The sequence below is a fragment of the Salmo salar genome, chromosome 19 (assembly GCF_965601325.2).
Source record: "Salmo salar chromosome 19, fSalSal1, whole genome shotgun sequence".
Taxonomy (NCBI): Eukaryota; Metazoa; Chordata; class Actinopteri; order Salmoniformes; family Salmonidae; genus Salmo; species Salmo salar.
This window is the reverse complement of record NC_138309.1, coordinates 59643903-59666915: the sequence shown is the minus strand read 5'-3', so window position 1 is coordinate 59666915 and position 23013 is coordinate 59643903. Positions and strand designations below refer to the sequence as shown.

At 43.4% G+C, this 23013-nt stretch overlaps 1 protein-coding gene across 5 annotated transcripts in view; it reads left to right on the top strand.

The window, feature by feature from the left end:
* Positions 1-23013, top strand: part of raraa (retinoic acid receptor, alpha a) — a 210947-nt gene that overhangs the window by 61402 nt on the left and 126532 nt on the right. For all 5 annotated transcript variants that reach the window (XM_014159000.2, XM_082965848.1, XM_082965845.1 and 2 more), the window contains one exon: positions 19175-19751. In XM_014159000.2, coding sequence (XP_014014475.1) covers positions 19598-19751 — 154 coding nt within the window. In that variant the 5' untranslated portion in view covers positions 19175-19597. The remainder of the gene's footprint in view (positions 1-19174; positions 19752-23013) is intronic.

Sequence of the window (23013 nt, the reverse complement as noted above, 5' to 3'; positions counted from 1 at the left end):
CACACACACACACACACACACCGCTGAGGAGGCAGGGCTGTAGCACTTTTTTTTAGAGTGTTCCGTGCTCAATCATTTATAATGTGAGTCACTTAGGTCAGTGGTTCCCAAACTGTGGGTTCCCAAAATCTGTTTTCGCTTTGTCATTATAGAGTATTGTGTGTAGATAGATATATTTTTTTAATCCATTTTAGAATAAGGCTGTAACAAAATGTGGATCATAAAACCAGTCAGCATCTGGTATCTCTTTCGCGTAGAGTTGACCAGGCTGTTGATTGTAGCCTGTGGAATGTTGTCCCACTCTTCAATGGCTGTGCGAAGTTGCTGGATATTGTTGGGAACTGGAACACGCTGTCGTACACGTCGATCCAGAGCCTCCCAAACATGTCTCAGGGTGACATGTCTAGTGAGTCTGCAGGCCATGGAAGAAATGGAAAATGTTCAGCTTCCAGGAATTGTGTACAGATCCTTGCGACATGGAGTCGTGCATTATCATGCTGAAACATGAGGTGATGGCGGTGGATGAATGGCACGACAATGGGCCTCAGGATCTCGTCACGGTATCTCTGTGCATTCAAATTGCCATCGATAAAATCCAATTGTGGAATCATAACCCCACCTCCATCATGGGACACTCTGTTCTCAACTTTGACATCAGCAAAGCGCTCGCCCACACAATGCCATACACGTGGTCTGCGGTTGTGAGGCCAGTTGGACGTACTGCCAAATTCTCTAAAACGACGTTGGAGGCAACTTATGGTAGAGAAATGAACAGCAACAGCTCTAGTGGACAGTCCTGCAGTCAGCATGCCAATTGCACGCTCCCTTAAAACTTCAGACATCTGTGGCATTTTAGTGACCTTTTATTGTCCCCAGCACAAGGTGCACCAGTGTAATGATCATGTTGTTTAATCAGCTTCTTGATATGCCACACCTGTCAGGTGGATGGATTATCTTGGCAAAGGAGAAATGCCCAATAACAGGGATGTAAACAAAAGTATGCACAACATTTGAGAATCATTTCTGGGATCTTTTATTTCAGCTAATTAAACATGGGACCAACACTTTACATGTTGCGTTTATATTTTTGTTCATTGTAGTAATGTTCGAGTCACACAAATATCACATGAATACACATTAGACATGGCAAAATGTATAGAATTGCAATAAAATTAGCTTTAAAACTTGAACATTTCCCTGCACCGCATTTTTGGAATTGCAGGAAATAAGCTTTAAACCTGCAAAATGTTCTCTCAGCCAACAAGAGGGGTGTGAACAGTTTTTTTTTGTCATGAAAAGTGCTTGTGCCCATAGAAATAGATGTTAGATGTTCCCCAATGCTGGAATGGGGTCTGAGTGAAAAAGTTTCGGAACCCCTGACTTAGGTGAGACATAAATTGTTCAGCTGTCCCTTTAAGCGGCATTGTAACGGTGGGATTCACGTCTGTCTGTGAGAGATGAAATTCTCCGTCTCTCTTCACTAGCAGTTGAGGAACCTCAAACTAACATTGAAGAAAACCTAGTGTATGAGCAAAACGATGTAAATACCAAGAAAAACAAGGACAAAGTCACACTTTAGTAGACTTTCGGGTAAATTCGGCCAGCTTCCATGCTTGTGCGCTTCTAAAAATGTCACATTGCTCCAAGAGGCGGGATAGCTGTATGGTTTTTGTGATTCGCTACCAGCAATAAAACAAAACGGAAGAAATACTTTGAAAATACCTACGACAGCAATTTTTATTGCTATAAATCACAACTCGCACATGTGCGTATACTTGACTTTTTAAGTTCGCACACATCTATTTTAAGGCGCATATGCATGTAAAATGGTCGCACTGTAAAGCCCTGGGAGGGCCCGCTCAGTCCTAGCCCTCCCCCTTGTCCAGTGTCTTTCCTTCCTCCCTAGCTAAACGCTGCCAGCTACAGTACAGTCTACTGTACTGTAATGTTCTGTCACTGTCCTGGGGGATGCTGCCATGACATACCTAATGTGCATTGTAATAGGGACATGACTTTTCACGCATAGTGTGTGCTGGCTTCTGCACAGACACAGAAGCATGTGCGCACACCGACACACCTACACACAATTGATCCGGTATGTAAATGCATTCCCCTGTACCCACCCACACAGCCCTCTCCTCGTAAAAGTTTCAGTGCGTCGTGCTGCTGCCGCAGCCGCTCTGTACTATGTGTGCCAACCGCCAAGCCATATTCACTCTACTGTTTCTTTTCTATGGAGCAGCTGATTTTGTTGTTGTGCAAAGGTGACTCTGTTTCATGAGGTGATATTTGCCCCCCGCCACCGGCCACTGTGCCTGAGTTGACCGTCATCACGACTCTGTTTTCTTTAGACCTTTCACCACCGGGTGCTTTGTTGTAGAAACCGAGGCGTGTTGCAGACAGCCAGTGTTGTATAATGGTTGTAATGGCTCAGCAACCTTCGCTGACCTCTTTCACACACAGCTTAAGCTACAGCCGTGTAATGGAAAACACAGTATTGTACGTGCTTGCGGCTTTTCCCGATGATTTTCCCAAGAAAAGAACATTGTGTACCAGACTCGCTGATCTTCAGGGACAGGCTAATCCTCTTAGCATGTTAGCATAGCGTTAGCCTACTGTAGGGTTTGTAGACCGTCTCTTAGACTATAGATAGGTCTAGGACAGTAGGTTTAGGACAGTAGGTCTAGGACAGTAGGTTTAGGACAGTAGACCTAGTTTCATTGAACTGTGCTAGCGTTAGCGCCACTTTAGCGTCATCATGCGGTCGGGGTCAACCAGCCAAAGAACCCCCCTTCTCCCCGCTTGTTTTCCAGGGCCATAGCTCGTGTTTGTCTCTTCACTGACGTTGACCTTTTTACTCAGAATGTGTGTGTGTGTGTGTCTGCATGCATATGCCTTTGCCATTCCCTGCAGACATGTTACGAACGCAGCCCTCACCTAACCCTCTCTGCCCATCGAAGCTTTTCGATTATTCATTCAGCATCGGCTGTCAGATCCTCTTAAAGTCACTGGCTCCTGCTACAACATAACATAACCTCCGACCTGCATTCTCCCTACGCGCGCGCACACACACGTGTCAGTGCAGCACAGGCACAAGAAGTGATCTATAATGTTTGTTTAGTGCGGCTCTCATCCTCTCGCCTAACAGATCAGATACAGTCCCTTAGGACTCAGCTTCTAAATGCACTGAAAGAAGGACACTGAAAGAAGGACACTGAAAGAAGGGCACTGAAAGAAGGACACTGAAAGAAGGGCACTGAAAGAAGGGCACTGAAAGAAGGACACTGAAAGAAGGGCACTGAAAGAAGGGCACTGAAAGAAGGGCACTGAAAGAAGGACAAACAGAAGTCTAAAGAAATAAATACAGGATGGATAAATGGATGTCAGAGAGAGATGTCTGACTAGATAGAGGCTTTTTAAAAAGTATCCATCATTAGAGAGCCCTTTTGAAGGTCCCAGTATCCCCATCCACTCGAGAGTGTATATGCGTGTGTGCGTACATGCGTGTGTTTCTATTCCAGGGTTAGTCGTCCATTCGATCACTCTGCAGCCTGACAGCACAAGGACGTTCAGTATGATCATCTTGTAGGGCTCCAACCATCCTCCACAGCACTGACCTTCTAAGCCAGCCCTATCATATAGAACACATAGATCACAATACATGGGACTGCAAGGAGAGTGGGGCTGCCAGGGTTGGGTTATATATATATATATATTTCTTTATTTAACTAGGCAAGTCAAATAACATCAAATTGATCAGAAATAGAGTGTAGACATTGTTAATGTTGTAAATGACTATTGTAGCTGGAAACGGCAGATTTTTTTTATTTTATGGAATCCAGATACTTATGCTCCAGATACTCAACTAGTCTAAAGAAGGCCAGTTGTATTGCTTCTTTAATAAGCACAACAGTTTTCAGCTGTGCTAACATAACTGCAAAATGGTTTTCTAATGATCAATTAGCCTATTAAAATGACAAACTTGGATTAGCTAACACAACGTGCCATTGGAACACAGGAGTGATGGTTGCTGATAATGGGCCTCTGTACGCCTATGTAGATATCCCATTAAAACTCTGCCGTTTCCTGCTACAATAGTCATTTACAACATTAGTGTCTACACTAGAGGTCGACGAATTAAGGTTTTTCAACACCGATACCGATTTATTGGAGGACCAAAAAAACTGATACCGATTAATCGGCCAATTTTTACATATATATTTGTAATAATGACAATTACAACAATACTGAATGAACAATGAACACTTTTTATTTTAACTTGATATAATACATCAATAAAATCAATGAAACATGTTCAATTTGGTTTAAATAATGCAAAAACAAAGTTTTGGAGAAAGTAAAAGTGCAATATGTGCCATGTAAAAAAGCTAACGTTTAAGTTCCTTGCTCAGAACATGAAAACAAATGAAAGCTGGTGGTTCCTTTTAACATGAGTCTTCAATATTCCCAGGTAAGAAGTTTTAGAGCAGTCAGACTGCTCTATCAAATCATAGACTTAATTATAATATAATAACACACAGAAATACGAGCCTTAGGTCATTAATATGGTCAAATCCGGAAACTATCATTTCGAAAACAAAACGTTTATTCTTTCAGTGAAATACGGAACCGTTCCGTATTTTATCTAACGGGTGGCATCCATAAGTCTAAATATTGCTGTTACATTGCACAACCTTCAATGTTATGTCATAATTACTTAAAATTCTGGCAAATTAGTTTGCAACGAGCCAGGCGGCCCAAACTGTTGCATATACCCTGACTCAGGACTCTCCGGACAAGCTTTTTTTCCCAGATGCCCCAAACAATCGGAAAGGGAAAATGACTTTACCCCAGTCCTCAGCAGTCCAATCCCTGTACCTTTTGCAGAATATCAGACTGTCCCTGATGTTTTTCCTGGAGAGAAGGGGCTTCTTTGCTGCCCTTCTTGACACTAGGCCATCTTCCAAAAGTCTTCGCCTCACTGTGCATGCAGATGCACTCACATCTGCCTGCTGCCATTCCTGAGCAAGCTCTGTACTGGTGGTGCCCCGATCCCGCAGCTGAATCAACTTTAGGAGACAGTCCTGGCGCTTGCTGGACTTTCTTGGGCGCCCTGAAGCCTTCTTCACAACAATTGAACCGCTCTCCTTGAAGTTCTTGATGATCTGATAAATGGTTGATTTAGGTGCAATCTTACTGGCAGCAATATCCTTGCCTGTGAAGTCCATTTTGTGCAAAGCAATGATGACGGCACGTGTTTCCTTGCAGGCAACCATGGTTGACAGAGGAAGAACAATGATTCCAAGCACCACCCTCCTTTTGAAGCTTCCAGTCTGTTATTCGAACTCAATCAGCATGACAGAGGGATCTCCAGCCTTGTCCTTGTCAACACTCACACCTGTGTTAACGAGAGAATCACTGACATGATGTCAGCTGGTCCTTTTGTGGCAGGGCTGAAATGCAATGGAAATGTTTTTTTGGGATTCAGTTAATTTGCATGGCAAATAGGGACTTTGCAATTCATCTGATCACTCTTCATAACATTCTGGAGTATATGCAAATTGCCATCATACAAACTGAGGCAGCAGATTTTGTGAAAATGTATATTTGTGTCATTCTCAAAACTTTTGCCACGACTGTACTGTGTGTGTGCGTGTGTGCGCGTGACAGCGGAGGACCCTGCGTGGTACAGGGATTACGTGTGCTCAATTACACTTCTCCTGTCCGCAGAACACTGCTATGATGTGTGATTGCATGTGTTTGAAAATCCTGAACGGCTGTCACTATGGCTTTGCTTTTGTGAGAATGAATCCGTGTACATATATTTTTAAGAGTTTGAATGCATGCATTTTTTACAATTCTACACTGAGTTGATTTGTATGCGTTGGTGAATATGTTTGTGCTAGTTTGCATTTGTGTGGTAGTGTTTGTTTGAACTTTGCCTCAAAAACATACAATATCCTAGGCACTTGTTGGCATCTTTCTTGGTCCAAATGAAACAAGAGCCTTGTATATGAAGTGTACTTTTGAGATCTACCACGATAATGCCTACACATTACAAAATCATATGTGCTATTTTCCATTTCAATGCCTTGTTACCTTACGTGACATTCAATACATTGTCACCTTCAGGGTTGGGTAGGTTACTTTGCAAAATTTGTAATCACTAATGTAACTTTTGGATTACCCAATCTCAGGAACGTAATCTGATTATTCAGTTACTTTTAGATTACTTTCCCCTTAAGAGGTATTAGAAGACAAAAATATTTGTAACCAGTTGAACGACATCTATTGCAAGATAAATCAATGTTAAAGTTTACATAGCCGGCCATATATGGATGTTACATTTTACTTTATGGGTTGGTTATGTAGGCTTATTCTAACCCATCGCTTTCTACTACATATAATAATATGATTAAGTTATTTCTTTACATTAAAAACCAAAGTCTATCAGAATTCCATTTATTCCAATAAATGTTATACCCCTTGATCTTCAAGAATAGGACTTGGAAATATGGAAGTATAGATTAGCCAAATTGTTTTACCTGAGCATAACCCCAAAACTAAGGACTTATTAGCCAGCCCTACTCTGTTGTTCATGATTGTGTTGTCATGGAGGACGGATTGTGCTCATTGATTCGAGTTGAAAAATAAATGCTGCGCTCATGGAATGGCATGCTTTGAGCACTACTGAAAAGTGCTTTTTACATGAGAAAAATGAATGCCATATGCTGCATTTGCTATAGGGCTATTGTTAACCTTTTTGTTGGTGACACTTTCATTTCTTGATAATCCACAGATGGAAACAATAACAAAACGGTCACCCCACCTCTGAGGGATGGTCCTGGAGAAATGTAACCACTCTCAGATTAATAGGCATAGCTATGGATGCAAGGACTGACCATCCAATGGCAATGACCCAACACACCTCCAGGCTGTGTAAGGGCTATTTGACCAAGAAGGAGAGTGATGGAGTGCTGCATCAGATGACTTGGCCTCCACAATCACCCAACCTCAATCCAATTGAGATTGTTTGGGATGAGCTGGAACGCAGAGTGAAGGAAAAGCAGCCAACAAGTGCTCAAGACTGTTGGAAAAGCATTCCAGGTGTGGCTTGAGAGAATGCCAAGAGTGTGCAAAGCTGTCATCAAGGCAAAGGGTGGCTACTTAGAAGAGTCTCAAATATACTTATATTTTGATTTGTTTAACACTTTTTTTGGTTACTCCGTGATTCGATATGTGTTATTTCATAGTTTTGATGTCTTCACTATTATTCTACAATGTAGAAAATAGTAAAAAATAAAGAAAACCCTTGAATGAGTAGGTGTGTCCAAACTTTTGACTGGCACTGTGTGTGTGTGTGTGTGTGTGTGTGTGTGTGTATAATTTATAAGTCCAAAAATGGATGTAGCAACTACAGATTGCCCCTTTAAGTCTTATCAACAGTGTGCGAATTTTAACATGTGTCCATTAGGCCTATGGATGTCATTTTTTTAATCAGCATTAGATTGAGCAATAAAAGCCCCACTTTGATTCAATATGCTGGGATCCGCACTGTGCTGGCTGTCCACTGGTTTGCTGGCTGTCCACTGGTTTTAAAAAGAGTGATTGATAGGCAGTTTAAACTTCTTGAATTCAATCATTATTGGGTTCAAATACACATTTAGATTTGTGAACAGCCATCCAAAACAACCACAATCCGTAAGGCGCAAATAGCTAAATGAGAGATCAACAGTGTGATTCACATCAATGCGCTATGTAGATATCAATAATAAGTGATATCCGTATCGCTGTAGACTACACCACTGCTGTCATCCTTACCTCCAAGCGTTTATTCAAGTTGGATAATCTTCGGATGCCGACAGCAGTCGTACCATTGGAAGACATAGTTTGGACTGTAGCCTACAAAAGCCTATTCCTGCTCTTGTGCCGCGATCCATCAACCCCATTTTCTGTGTCCTCATAGTGGTCTCTGACTTGTGGTCAGACTCGCTCAGGTGGAACAAACTTAAACTTGAGCCTTTTTTCAATGCTGATTTGAATGTCATTGAGAAAACAGAGAAGTGTCAAAGATATTTTTTTCCGCCAACATCCTTTCTGAATTTAAAAGTTATCCTCGGAAGTAATCATCTAGTTTTTTGAAAGTATCTGTAATCTGATAACAATATTTTTGCTAACGGATTAGAGTTACCCTTTTTTGGTAACGTTTTACATGTAATCTGTTACTCCCCAACCCTGGTCACCTTTAAGTGAACTGTAGACCAATCTCTCTCCCAGGTTTCCACGTATCGACAGACAGAGAATGTAACGGAGATCTCTTGAACACAGTGAGAGCAGCTAGAGAATACGTATATTTCTGTACAGTGGGTCAGTTGTAAGGTCATGTAGCTTATGGTTTAAAATGGCCGGCTTAGGTGACGTAAATTCCAGATGGCTTGGTGATAGAATACATAGCAATTGACCCATTTTCAGCCTGCAACCTTTCCTCTGATCTCTGTCGGCACGTTGTTGATACACAACCTATAGCCTATAGCTAAGCTACCATATCTAAATATGCAGCGAGCATGTATTTCCATGATTATGCTGTGTTTTAAGCCTGGTTAGATGATTTACTCTGATGTTTTGACATGTGAACCAGACCAATATGTAACTGTACCTCAGCTATTATGGAGCCTATGTCCTCTCAATATGGCTCTAAACAACAGTAAAACAGGTGGGTAGTACAAGTGAGGTTTTAAAAGTGAAATAAAACAGCTCCCTTCGGTTTTTAAAGCTCTTTCGTTATTGCAATACGCCCCTCGTGCAGAGCCCTCTGTTTTTAAGTGTGGGTGGGTGGAAGGTATCCGGCTTCCCAGTGATATGACAGGGAGAGCACTTTGTAGAGCCCATAAAGCCATGCTCTCAGCCTGATGAAGAGACAGACACAAACCAGGGGCACGGCACCATATAAACCATGTCTGGGAGATGGACTTAAAAAAACGTGTGCTACATTTATTTTATTTATTTTTTATTTCACCTTTATTTAACCAGGTAGGCCAGTTGAGAACAAGTTCTCATTTACAACTGCGACCTGGCCAAGATAAAGTAAAGCAGTGCGACCAAAAACAACACAGAGTTACGCATAAACAAACGTACAGTCAATAACACAATACAAAAAAATCTATGTACAGTGTGTGCAAATGTAGAAGAGTAGGGAGGTAAGAAAATAAATAGGCCATGGAGGCGAAATAATTACAATTTAGCATTAACACTGGAGTGATAGATGTGCAGATGATGATGTGCAAGTAGAGATACTGGGGTGCAAAAGAGCAAGAGGATAAGTAACAATATGGGGATGAAGTAGTTGGGTTTGCTATTTACAGATGGGCTTTGTACAGGTACAGTGATCGGTAAGCTGCTCTGACAACTGATGCTTAAAGTTAACGAGGGAGATATGAGTCTCCAGCTTCAGTGATTTTTGCAATTCGTTCCAGTCATTGGCAGCAGAGAACTGGAAGGAAAGGCGGCCAAAGGAAGTGTTGGCTTTGGGGGTGACCAGTGAAATATACCTGCTGAAGCGCGTGCTACGGGTGGGTGTTGCTATGGTGATGGCTTGGTGAGATAAGGCGGGGCTTTACCTAGCATAGACTTATAGATGACCTGGAGCCAGTGGGTTTGGCGATGAATATATAGTGAGGGCCAGCCAACGAGAGCATACAGGTCGCAGTGGTGGGTAGTATATGGGGCTTTGGTGACAAAACGGATGGCACTGTGATCGACTACATCCAATTTGCTGAGTAGAATGTTGGACGCTATTTTGTAAATGGCATCGCCGAAGTCAAGGATCGGTAGGATAGTCCGTTTTACGAGGGTGTTTGTCAGGATGGATATAGGCCTATAACAGTTTGGGTCTAGAGTGTCTCCCCCTTTGAAGAGGGGGATGACTGCGGCAGCTTTCCAATCTTTGGGGATCTCAGGCGATACGAAAGAGAGGTTGAATAGGCTCGTAATAGGCTTTGCAACAATTTTGGCAGATCATTTTAGAAAGAGAGGGTCCAGATTGTCTAGCCCAGCTGATTTGTAGGGATCCAGATTTTGCAGCTCTTTCAGAACATCAGCTGTCTGGATTTGGGTGAGGGGGGGGGGGGCTTGGGCAAGTTGCTGCAGGGGGTGCTGAGATGTTGGCTGGCGTAGGCGTAGCCAGGTGGAAAGCATGGCCAGCCGTAGAAAAATGCTTATTGAAGTTATCGATTATCGTAGATTTATTGGTGGTGACAATGTTTCCTATCCTCAGTGCAGTGGGCAGCTGGTAGGAGGTGCTCTTATTCTCCACTTTAGTGTTCCAAAACATTTTGGAATTAGAGCTACAGGATACAAATTTCTGTTTGTTTGAAAAAGCTAGCCTTAGCTTTCCTAACTGACTGTGAGTATGTTGGTTCCTGACTTCCATGAAAAGTTGCATATCGCGGGGGCCATCAAATCAAATTTATTTGTCACATACACATGGTTAGCAGGTGTTAATGCAAGTGTAGCAAAATGCTTGTGCTTCTAGTTCCGACCATGCAGTAATATCTAACAAGTAATCTACCAATTCCACAACAACTACCTTGTACACACAAGTGTAAAGGAATGAATACGAATATGTACATAAAAATATATAAATGAGTGATGGCCGAACGGCATAAGCAAGATGTAATAGATGGTATGGAGTACAGTATATACATATGAGATGAGTATTGTAGGGTATGAAAACATATAAAGCAGCATTATTTAAAGTGGCTAGTGATACATTACATCAGGATGGCAAGATGCAGTAGATGGTATAGAGTACAGTATATACATATGAGATGAGTAATGTAGGTTATGAAAACATAAAGTGGCATTGTTTAAAGTGGCTAGTGATACATCTAATTACGTCAAGATGGCAAGATGCAGTAGATGGTATGGCGTACAGTATATACATATGAGATGAATAATGTAATTTATGTAAACATTATCGAATAAAAATAATATAAAGTGGCAAGTGATAAATTGATTACATCAATTTTCCCATTATCAAAGTGGCTTGAGTTGAGTCAGTATGTTGGCAGCAGCCACTCAATGTTAGTGATGGCTGTTTAACAGTCTGATGGCCTTGAGATAGAAGCTGTTTTTTAGTCTCTCGGTTCCAGCTTTGATGCACCTGTACTGACCTCACCTTCTGGATGTTAGCGGGGTGAACAGGCAGTGGCTCGGTGGTTGCCGTCCTTGATGATCTTTTTGGCCTTCCTGTGACATCGGGTGGTGTAGGTGTCCTGGAGGGCAGGTAGTTGCACAATCGAGGATGCTCTCGATTGTGCATCTGTAAAAGTTTGTGAGTGTTTTTGGTGACAAGCCGAATTTCTTCAGCCTTCTTCACCACGCTGTCTGTGTGGGTGGACCATTTCAGTTTGTCCGTTATGTGTACGCCGAGGAACTTAACCTCTATGGGCTAGGTGGGACGCTAGCGTCCCCCCCGTGGTGCACTCCATCAACAGCAGGTGCATTTCAAGAGCGGCAAATTTGAATCCAAATAAATGTCAAAATTCAAATTTTTCAAACATACAACTATTTTACACCCTTTGAAAGATAAACATCTCCTTAATCTAACCACGTTTTACGATTTCAAAAAGGTTTTACGGCGAAAGCATAAATTTAGAGTATGTTAGGACAGTACATTTACAAGAGTTGTGTGTAATGTTTTGTCAATTCAAAGACAGGGTCACCAAAACCATAAAACCAGCTAAAATGATGCACTAACCTTTTACAATCTCCATCAGATGACACTCCTAGGACATTATGTTAGACAATGCATGCATTTTTAGTTCTATCAAGTTCATATTTATATCCAAAAACAGCGTTTTACTATGGCATTGATGTTGAGGAAATCATTTCCCTCCAATAACCGGCAGTCAAGTCAACACCACAAATTAAATAATTAAAATTAGAAAACATTGGTAAAATATTATATTGTCATTTAAAGAATTATAGATTTACATCTCTTGAACGCAATCAACTTGCCAGATTTAAAAATAACCTTACTGGGAAATCACACTTTGCAATAATCTGAGCACTGCGCCCAGAAAAATACGCGTTGCGATACAGACTAGACGTCATGTTGGGGAGATCTAAAATCGAAAATACTATGTAAATAATCCATTACCTTTGATTCTCTTCATCAGATGTCACTTCCAGGTATCATAGGTCCATAACGAATGTAGTTTTGTTCAAAAAAGCTCATCATTTATGTCCAAAAATCTCCGTCTTGTTAGCACATGATCTAAGCCAGCCGGACTTCTCGTCATGAACGAGGGGAAAAAATATATTTACGTTCGTTCAAACATGTCAAACGTTGTATAGCATAAATCATTAGGGCCTTTTTAAACCAGAACATGAATAATATTCAAGGTGGACGAATGCATACTCTTTTATAACGTATTGGAACGAGGGTACCCAACATGAACTCGCGCGCCAGGTGTCTAATGGGCCATCATCGTTCCATGGCTCTTGTTCGGTCAGATCTCCCTCCAGAAGACTCAAAACACTTTGTAAAGGCTGGTGACATCTAGTGGAAGCAATAGGAAGTGCCAAAATATTCCTCAGCCCCTGTGTTTTTCAATGGGATAGGTTTAAAGGTAATACAACACATCAGGTATCCACTTCCTGTCAGAAAATGTCTCAGGGTTTTGCCTGCCAAATGAGTTCTGTTATACTCACAGACACCATTCAAACAGTTTTAGAAACTTTAGAGTGTTTTCTATCCATATATAATAAGTATATGCATATTCTAGTTACTGGGTAGGATTAGTAACCAGATTAAATCGGGTACATTTTTTTTATCCAGCCGTGCAAATACTGCCCCCTAGCCCTAACAGGTTAAAACTCTCCATTACTGTCCTGTCAATGTAGATATTCGATGCTAATGCAGAGTGCCACAGGATGTTTTTGTGCTGGTCAAGGGCAGTCAAGTCTGGGTTGAACCAAGGGCTATGTCTGTTCTTAGTTCTACATTTTTTCAATGGGGCATGCTTATTTAAGATGGTCAGGAAAGCACTTTTAAAGAGCAACCAGGCATCCTCTGCTGACGGAATGAGGTCAATATCCTTCCAGGATACCCGGACCAGGTCGATTAGAAAGGCCTGCTCGCTGAAGTGTTTTAGGGAGCGTTTGACAGCGATGAGGGGTGGTCGTTTGACCGCGGTCCCATTACGCACGTAGGCAATGAGGCAATGATCGCTGAGGTCCTGGTTGAAGACAGCAGAGGTGTATTTAGAGGGCAAGTTGGTCAGGATGATATCTAAGAGGGTGCCCATGGTTATGGATTTAGGGTTATACCTGGTAGGTTCCTTGATAATTTGTGTGCGATTGAGGGCATCTAGTTTAGATTGTAGAACGGCCGGGGTGTTAAGCATGTCCCAGTTTAGGTCACCTAACCGTACGAACTCTGAAGATAGATGGGGGGCAATCAATTACAGTGGAGGTAAACCTAGGCATTGAGTGACGATGAGAGAGGTTTTGTCTCTGGAGGCACCATTTAAGCCAATTGAGATCAGCGCATGTGTGGGGGGTGGAACAAAAGGGCTAGCTAAGGCATATTGAGCAGGGCTCGAGGCTCTACAGTGAAATAAGACAATAATCACTAACCAAAACAGCAATAGACAAGGCATATGTGTAGCCGAGTGATCATACCTGACCAAAAGTATGTGGACACCTGCTCGTCGAACATCTCATTCCAAAATCATGGACATTAACATGGAGTTGGTCCCCCCTTTGCTGCTATAACAGCCTCCACTCTTCTGGGAGGCTGTAGTCTTTTCCTGGCATCCACCAAACCCAGATTAGTCCGTCGGACTGCTAGATGGTGAAGTGTGATTCATCTCTCCAGGGAACACGTTTCCACTGCTCCAGAGTCCAATGGCGTCGAGCTTTACACCACTGCAGCCGCCACTTGGCATTGCGTATGGTGATCTTAGGCTTGTGTGCGGCTGCTCGGCCATGGAAACCCATTTCATGAAGCTCCCGACGAACAGTTCTTGTGCTGACGTTACTTCCAGAGGCAGTTTGGAAGTCGGTAGTGAGTGTTGCAACCGAGGACAGATGGTTTTTATGTGCTACGCGCTTCAGCACTCGGCGGTCCCGTTCTGTGAGTTTGTGTGGCCTACCACTTTGCGGCTGAGCCGTTGTTATTCCTAGACGTTTCTATTTCACAATAACAGTCCTTACAGTTGACTGGGGCAGCTCTAGCAGGGCAGAAAATAGAATTACTCATTTGTTGGAAAGATGGCATCCTATGACGGTGCCACGTTGAAAGTCACTGAGCTCTTCAGTAAGGCCATTCTACTGACAGGGTTCGTCTATGGAGATTGCATAGTTGTGTGCTCGATTTTATACACCTGTCAGCAACGGGTGTGGCCGAAATAGCCAAATCCACTAATTTGAAGGGGTGTCCACGTACTTTTGTTGATATAGTGTATATCCCACTTTTATACAGAAAGTCAGGCGTCGCTGAATAGACCTACAGGTGTGATTGAAGAATGAAGCAGGTGTTAGACATGGGCTTTGCTACACAGAAAGCAGCAGTTGACGACTTAATTGTCGTCACTTCAATAAAATCGGTAGCCCTATATCAATATCTTTAGTAATACCAGTATCATGACATTAGCTTTTATAACCTTCAATCTGTCTTTTTTTTCTTGGACCAGAATGAGTCTTTCTCTCTCCCCTACCTATTGTTCCTGCAGTGAGGTTTCAACATCGAATGTTTTCATAATTTATCTGCGGATAATCGCCAAAAAACAGTAGTAGCCTACCTGAATTGAAATTAGAGCGCCAAATGAACGGTCGTCAACCAAGTAACATTGAATAGCCTATGCGCCCCGACTCCGTGGCTGGCTATATAGGCAGATGAAACAAGCGAAATAATTGAATGTGGCACAAACAATGTATTAAATGGATTTCAACACATCGTTACGACCTTCCTTACATGGGACATGTAAATTCACTCACAGGAGACTATAAAGAAGCATCATGCGCTACCTCCTCCGTGAAAAGACATTTGACCGCAGCTAACCATAGCACACTATAGGTACCGAGAGGCGGAACAGACTGACAAACCAGCAGTGCCTCCCTGTCATCGCTCGCTTTGTGACTGACAGGCGCCTATCTTATCAATAGCTTGCCAGAAGACTCTTATCGTTCATTCTGGAGGGAGAAGGCTATACAGACTTATCTGACACACTCACCAAGGAGGATGGAGGTGTGGGGTTTGGTGGAAAGGATTGCTCAAGCAAGCATTATACACATGAATCACGCATGTCAATGACACATTTTATTTCAATAGATTCTTCCCCCTTGCGTGATTCATGTGTATAATGCTGAGAGGGAGTAAGGTGGTTGTGCGAGCCCGTTAAGGTTCCTCAGACCGTTGCTCCGTGTGTAACACACCTGACTCATGACAGGGTCATTATGGTCAAAATATGTCGTAGAAATGTCATCAAACTGTTTCCCTGATTTATACAGAGGCCTCCTGTAGCTAGACATGTTCCTGTGTACCTGGCTGTAGCTAGACATGTTCCTGTGTACCTGGCTGTAGCTAGACATGTTCCTGTGTACCTGGCTGTAGCTAGACATGTTCCTGTGTACCTGGCTGTAGCTAGACATGTTCCTGTGTACCTGGCTGTAGCTAGACATGTTCCAGTGTACCTGGCTGTAGCTAGACATGTTCCAGTGTACCTGGCTGTAGCTAGACATGTTCCAGTGTACCTGGCTGTAGCTAGGCATGTTCCTGTGTGCCTTGCTGTAGCTAGACATGTTCCAGTGTGCCTGGCAGTAGCTAGACATGTTCCTATGTACCTGGCTGTAGCTAGACATGTTCCTGTGTACCTGGCTGTAGGTAGACATGTTCCAGTGTACCTGGCTGTAGCTAGACATGTTCCTATGTACCTGGCTGTAGCTAGACATGTTCCAGTGTACCTGGCTGTAGCTAGACATGTTCCTGTGTACCTGGCTGTAGCTAGACATGTTCCTATGTACCTGGCTGTAGCTAGACATGTTCCAGTGTACCTGGCTGTAGCTAGACATGTTCCAGTGTACCTGGCTGTAGCTAGACATGTTCCAGTGTACCTGGCTGTAGCTAGACATGTTCCAGTGTACCTGGCTGTAGCTAGACATGTTCCTGTGTACTTGGCTGTAGCTAGACATGTTCCAGTGTACCTGGCTGTAGCTAGACATGTTCCAGTGTACCTGGCTGTAGCTAGACATGTTCTTGTGTACCTGGCTGTAGCTAGACATGTTCCTGTGTACCTGGCTGTAGCTAGACATGTTCTTGTGTACCTGGCTGTAGCTAGACATGTTCCAATGTACCTGGCTGTAGCTAGACATGTTCCCGTGTACCTGGCTGTAGCTAGACATGTTCCAGTGTACCTGGCAGTAGCTAGACATGTTCCTGTGTACCTGGCAGTAGCTAGACATGTTCCTGTGTACCTGGCTGTAGCTAGACATGTTCCAGTGTACCTGGCTGTAGCTAGAGACGAGACTTGTCTGAGTAATGGACTAGAATAGATAGTCTTACAGTATATTGTGTTTGTCTAATGTTGGTAAAACAATGCGTAATCTTACATGACATATTCTGACATTTCATGGTGTATAGAGACTCAGTTTAATTTAGTGTGTGTGTGTGTGTGTGTGTGTGTGTGTGTGTGTGTGTGTGTGTGTGTGTGTGTGTGTGTGTGTGTGTGTGTGTGTGTGTGTGTGTGTGTGTGTGTGTGTGTGTGTGTGTGTGTGTTGTTCAAACCTGCTGTATGGTGTTGATGTGTGTGTGTGTTTTCACGTGTATCAGTGTGTCTTCCAATCTAATTTTATTGGTCACATACACGTGTTTAGCAGATGTTATTGCGGGTGTAGCGAAATGCTTGTGTTTCTAGCTCCGACAGTGCAGTAATATCTAACAAGTAATATCTAACAATTCCACAACAATACACACAAATCTAATTAAAGGAATGGAATTAAGAATATATAAATATATGGATGAGCAATGTCAGAGCGGCATAGACTAAAGATACAGTAGAATAGGATAGAATACAGTATATACATATGAGATGAGTAATGCAAGATATGTAAACATTATTAAAGTGACTAGTGTTCCATTTATTAAAGTGGCCAGTGATTTCAAGTCTATGTATATAGGGCAGCAGCCTCTAAGGTGCTACTGATGGCTATTTAACAGTCTGAAGGCCTTGAAGATAGAAGCTGTTTTTCAGTCTCTCGTTCCCAGCTTTGATGCACCTGTACTGACCTCGCCTTCTGGATGAAAGTGGGGTGAACAGGTAGTGGCTCGGGTGGTTGTTGTCCTTGATGATCTTTTTGGCCTTCCTGTGACATCGGGTGTTTTGGAGGGCAGGTAATTTGCCCCCGGTGATGCGTTGGGCAGACCGCACCACCCTCTGGTGAGCCCTGCGGTTGCGGGCGGTGCAGTTACTGTACCAGGCAGTGATACAGCACGACAGGATGCTCTCAATTGTGCGTCTGTAAAAGTTTGTGAGAGTTTTAGGTGCAAGACAAATTTCTTCAGCCTCCTGAGGTTGAAGAGGCGCCATTGCGTCTTCACCACACTGTCTGTGTGGGTGGACCATTTCAGTTTGTCTGTGATGTGTATGCCGAGGAACTTGAAGCTTTCCACCTTCTCGACTGCGGTCCCATCGATGTGGATAGGGGGGTGCTCCCTCTGCTGTTTCCTGAAGTCCACGATCATCTCCTTTGTTTTGTTGACGTTGAGTGGGAGGTTATTTTCCTGGCACCACACTCCCAGGGCCCTCATCTCCTCCCTGTAGGCTGTCTCGTCATTGTTGGTAATCAAGCCTACCACTGTTGTGTTGTCTGCAAACTTGATGATTGAGTTGGAGGCGTGCATGGCCACGCAGTCATGGGTGACCAGGGAGTACAGGAGGGGGTTGAGCACGCACCCTTGTGGGGCCCCAGTGTTGAGGATCAGCGAAGTGGAGGTGTTGTTTCCTACCTTCACCTCCTGGGAGCAGCCGTCAGGAAGTCCAGGACCCAATTGCACAGGGCGGGGTTCAGACCCAGGGCCTCAAGTTTAATGATGAGCTTGGAGGGTATGATGGTATTGAATACTGAGCTATAGTCAATAAACAGCATTCTTACATAGGTATTCCTCTTAAGCAGATGGGATAGGGCAGTGTGCAGTGCGATGGCAATTGCATCATCTGTGGATCTATTGGGGAGGTAAGCAAATTCAAGTGGGTCTAGGGTCTCTCAAAGCACTTCATGATGACAGAAGTGAGCGCTACGGGGCCGCAGTTATTTAGTTCAGTAACCTTTTGATTTCTTGGGTACAGGAACAATGGTAGCCATCTTGAAGCATGTGGGTACAATAGACTGGGATAGGGAGCGATTGAATATGTCCGTAAACACACCAGCCAGCTGGTCTGTGCATGCTCTGAGGACGCGGCTAGGGATGCCGTCTGGGCCGGCAGCCTTGCGATGGTTAACACGCTTAAATGTCTTACTCATGTCGACTACGGAGAAGGAGAGCCCACAGTCCTTGATAGCGGGCCAAGGACTTACACACCTTGGACTGTGAGTACACACTGCCATAAAAACCTCCCATGTGTTTAATATAACTGGGCTTTAGGAAAGACCTCAGGGACTAACAACAGTCATAATTAGCGACGTTTTCTTTTGATTCATGTTCATTTATTTCTCGGACATTTCCCCAGGGTTTTCACTCCAGCCTTGATAATGAGTGTGTGTATTGGTCGAGCTATCACATACCCACACATTCTGTTCATGGCTTTTAATGCTCTGTAAGATAATTAAGCTGAAATGGTTGTTTTTGTACCATTTCAGATGAGACATTGCCAGTAATTAGCTTCATGGAGATGCATTTCTTTCCCCATGCTTTTAAATAAAGAGGGGAAATATGTTGTTATCATCTTAAAATAACGAACTCTCTCTGTCTCTCCCTCTCTTTCCGTCTCTCTCTCCATCTGTCTGCCTGTCTCTGTGCTTCTCTCTGTCTCGCTCTCTCTCTGTCTGTGTGTTGCTGTTGACCTTGTGAGGGATGAAATGTAATGTTTTTTAAATGTATTTTTGTTATGTATGACATTGTCCCAAAGGGGTTTTTAAATTCTAAATGATCTCACTCTCTCTTTCTCTCTAGGTGAAGATTGAGGGACACTAAAAAAGAGAGTTGAGACACGGAACGGTTGGGGGTATACCAGAGCTGACTGTTGCATAGGCACCATGTCTCTACACATTCCCCATCTCTGGAACCGACTCCACAGTGGAAGACTCATTATAAAATCCTTGTGAAGCTTCATAGCCACCTTCATAACCACTATCCTGTACCTCTCCTCTCCATCAGTCAGAGGTAACAGGCGACCATTTTGGAAATTCCACAACTGTAGTGTCCTAATTGAGGGCATCTCTCCAAAGTCACCACGCCACTGGAATACCCCACACGTCCATCGCCCGTATGGGCACTAAAACCACTCCGTAACCCACACTGACTCCGTTCTGAGCCCTGTATTACCACAATATCGTTTTTTGGGTGTCGTCATCGGTGGAGGTGGATTGAGCCAAAATGGCTGGGAAGAGCAACCCGATCCCGGGCCCCCACCTCAGCGGCTTCCCCATGCCCCACTACTCCTACTTCTTCCCCCACATGCTGGGGGGGCTCTCGCCCCCCGCCCTGCCCAGTTTGTCCCTCAGTGGCTACAGCACGCCATCACCAGCCAGTAAGTACCCCTACTGTACGTCCTTAAAACCTTCTCTCTGCTGTTTCATTGGACTGTGTGGTGTATTGTTAGTACTCACTAAAGCACATGTGTTTTGGCTGCATTGTTGACTGGTTTACCTCAGAATATTAGCCTATTTCTGGAATAGCCAACTCCTTTGTTGCTGCCATGCCAAACATGGCAGAAACAGGCTGACACTCAAGGTATCAGGAGTATTGGCCAGTTGCAGTATTTTGAGTCTGAGCATTTAGTCCTGAACAGCCTACCACTATAGTTATTGTAGAGACTGCGTTTGATAGGTCTTGTATAAAGGAACAGAGTTTTCCATTGTGTGGCTCTGAGCTGTTCTGCTCCTCAGAAAAGTGGGTCTATATTAGCAGATAAAGTGTCTCTGTGTTGCTGTGCCATGATGTCTGATGAACAGCTGTCTCATCTGTAGGCTGATGACGGGAATATAATACTATAATTGCAGTGTTACCGGCCTCCTGCAGTTGTTGACATATTTGTCTCAATAATTTAGCTTAGGTATTTATTGATTATTGAAGGTTGGATGTTGGAGAGACAGGAATTCAACAGAGATGCTGAGAATGTATGTGTGTGGGGGAGTGAGCTTTCATCTTGTCCTGGTTAGATCATGTCTGTGTGATCGTCTGTGTAATGGTAAACCGAGCATAACACACACACACACACACACACACACACACACACACACACACACACACACACACACACACACACACACACACACACACTGAATACTGCCTAGATCAAACAGGAGAGGAGGACAGGGTAATCAACCTGACATCTCAAAATGGACACACCTCTAAAGCCGATCTTATCTAGCCTATGTAAAATGACTACAGGTTGCTATAGGAGACGTAGTCTCCAATCTCGGGGCAGCCAGGTGGTTTGGGGTCAGTGTATTGACTTTCCATCTGGGCGTATTAGCATGGTGTTCATTGGGATGAGCATGGGGTTGATTGGGATTAGCATGGTGTTCATTGGGATTAGCATGGTGTTCATTGGGATTAGCATGGTGTTCATTGGGATTAGCATGGTGTTCATTGGGATTAGCATGGTGTTCATTGGGATTAGCAACAGGAGGAACCGTGAAAAGCCGTCAGTCGTATCCACTTCCCCATTATTTCTCATTTGAGTTGTATATGTATCAATTTGAATAAGGAACATTCCGATGGTAGTGGTACATTGCATGGGGGGGGGCACTGTATTGCTGTCTGTGGCGTGTGTGTGGTGTGTGTGTGTCTTGTCGGGACTCGCTCCCAGTGTTTGGCAAGAGGGGCGGCGGGGTTCCTTCCCTTTTGCAGGACAAACATTTCCTGTCAGTAAACACTGGAGAGCTAGCCAGGGACACTGACCACCTCTTCCTACTCACTGACTCACTCACTCAGTCACTCAGTCACTAGGAAGAGTAGCTTCTGCTAAAGCTAATGGGGATCCAAATAAACACACTAATGCTACGAGACAGCGAAGCAGTGTACACGCATTCACACACGTATACTCTCTCATTGACGTAATAGTTCCCAGAAATTTGCATGATTTATGTTTGTAATGCTTACTTGAGTAATCCTTTTTACCAAATGCCACATATCCTTCCTCTGTTGGTGAGAGGGAGTGAGGTGGTTGTGCGTACCCGTTGTCAAGGTTTCACCATCTGTGTTAACACCCCTGACTCATAACAGGGTAATTACGGTCAAAATATCATATCATAAACATTTCATAAAACTGGGTCCTCCTGTAGCTAGACATGTTCCAGTGTACCTGGCTGTAGCTAGACATGTTCCAGTGTACCTGGCTGTAGCTAGACATGTTCCAGTGTACCTGGCTGTAGCTAGACATGTTCCTGTGTACCTGGCTGTAGCTAGACATGTTCCTGTGTACCTGGCAGTAGCTAGACATGTTCCTGTGTACCTGGCAGTAGCTAGACATGTTCCTGTGTACCTGGCTGTAGCTAGACATGTTCCTGTGTACCTGGCTGTAGCTAGACATGTTCTTGTGTACCTGGCAGTAGCTAGACATGTTCCTGTGTACCTGGCTGTAGCTAGACATGTTCCTGTGTACCTGGCTGTAGCTAGACATGTTCCTGTGTACCTGGCTGTAGCTAGACATGTTCCTATGTACCTGGCTGTAGCTAGACATGTTCCTGTGTACCTGGCTGTAGCTAGACATGTTCCTGTGTACCTGGCTGTAGCTAGACATGTTCCAGTGTACCTGGCTGTAGCTAGACATGTTCTTGTGTACCTGGCTGTAGCTAGACATGTTCCTGTGTACCTGGCTGTAGCTAGACATGTTCCAGTGTACCTGGCTGTAGCTAGACATGTTCTTGTGTACCTGGCTGTAGCTAGACATGTTCCTGTGTACCTGGCTGTAGCTAGACATGTTCCTGTGTACCTGGCTGTAGCTAGACATGTTCCTGTGTACCTGGCTGTAGCTAGACATGTTCTTGTGTACCTGGCTGTAGCTAGACATGTTCCTGTGTACCTGGCTGTAGCTAGACATGTTCCTGTGTACCTGGCTGTAGCTAGACATGTTCCTGTGTACCTGGCTGTAGCTAGACATGTTCCTGTGTACCTGGCTGTAGCTAGACATGTTCCTGTGTACCTGGCTGTAGTTAGACATGTTCCAGTGTACCGTGTGTGTGTGTGTGTGTGTGTGTGTGTGTGTGTGTGTGTGTGTGTGTGTGTGTGTGTGTGTGTGTGTGTGTGTGTGTGTGTGTGTGTGTGTGTTTTGCATGTTTTGGCCGAACAACAATAAACATTTGTGAAGTTTTCTTTAGGGTAAATCTATTTGAAATCAATCACTTTTTGACAGCACGCCTTTTGATTTGAACAAAACCGTCCATACATATTTGCAGAAAGTGACATTTTGGACATGAATGCCAAAACATTCAAGAGACAATGGTGCTAAAAGTTGACCTATTTTGGTTGCCCCACCCTACAATGAGATATTCATGTCTTCATCGCTGGAAAAATATAAAATATTTATCTCATTTAAAAGCTTACAAACAGGGTTGTCAAACTATTTTATAATTTTTTGGAAAAAAATAACAATTGTCATTTTCTAACCTTAAACATCAATTATCTAAAAATGCAGAAATTCATTTTTTTTTTAATATTCACATATGTTCTTAGTTTAGATTACTGTTTTAATACATTTCCACTTTCAAATGGTACCACAAATATGGTTGGAGGTCCACACATCAGAAAAAGTTTACTTGAATGGGAATATCTTCTGTTTTAAATTA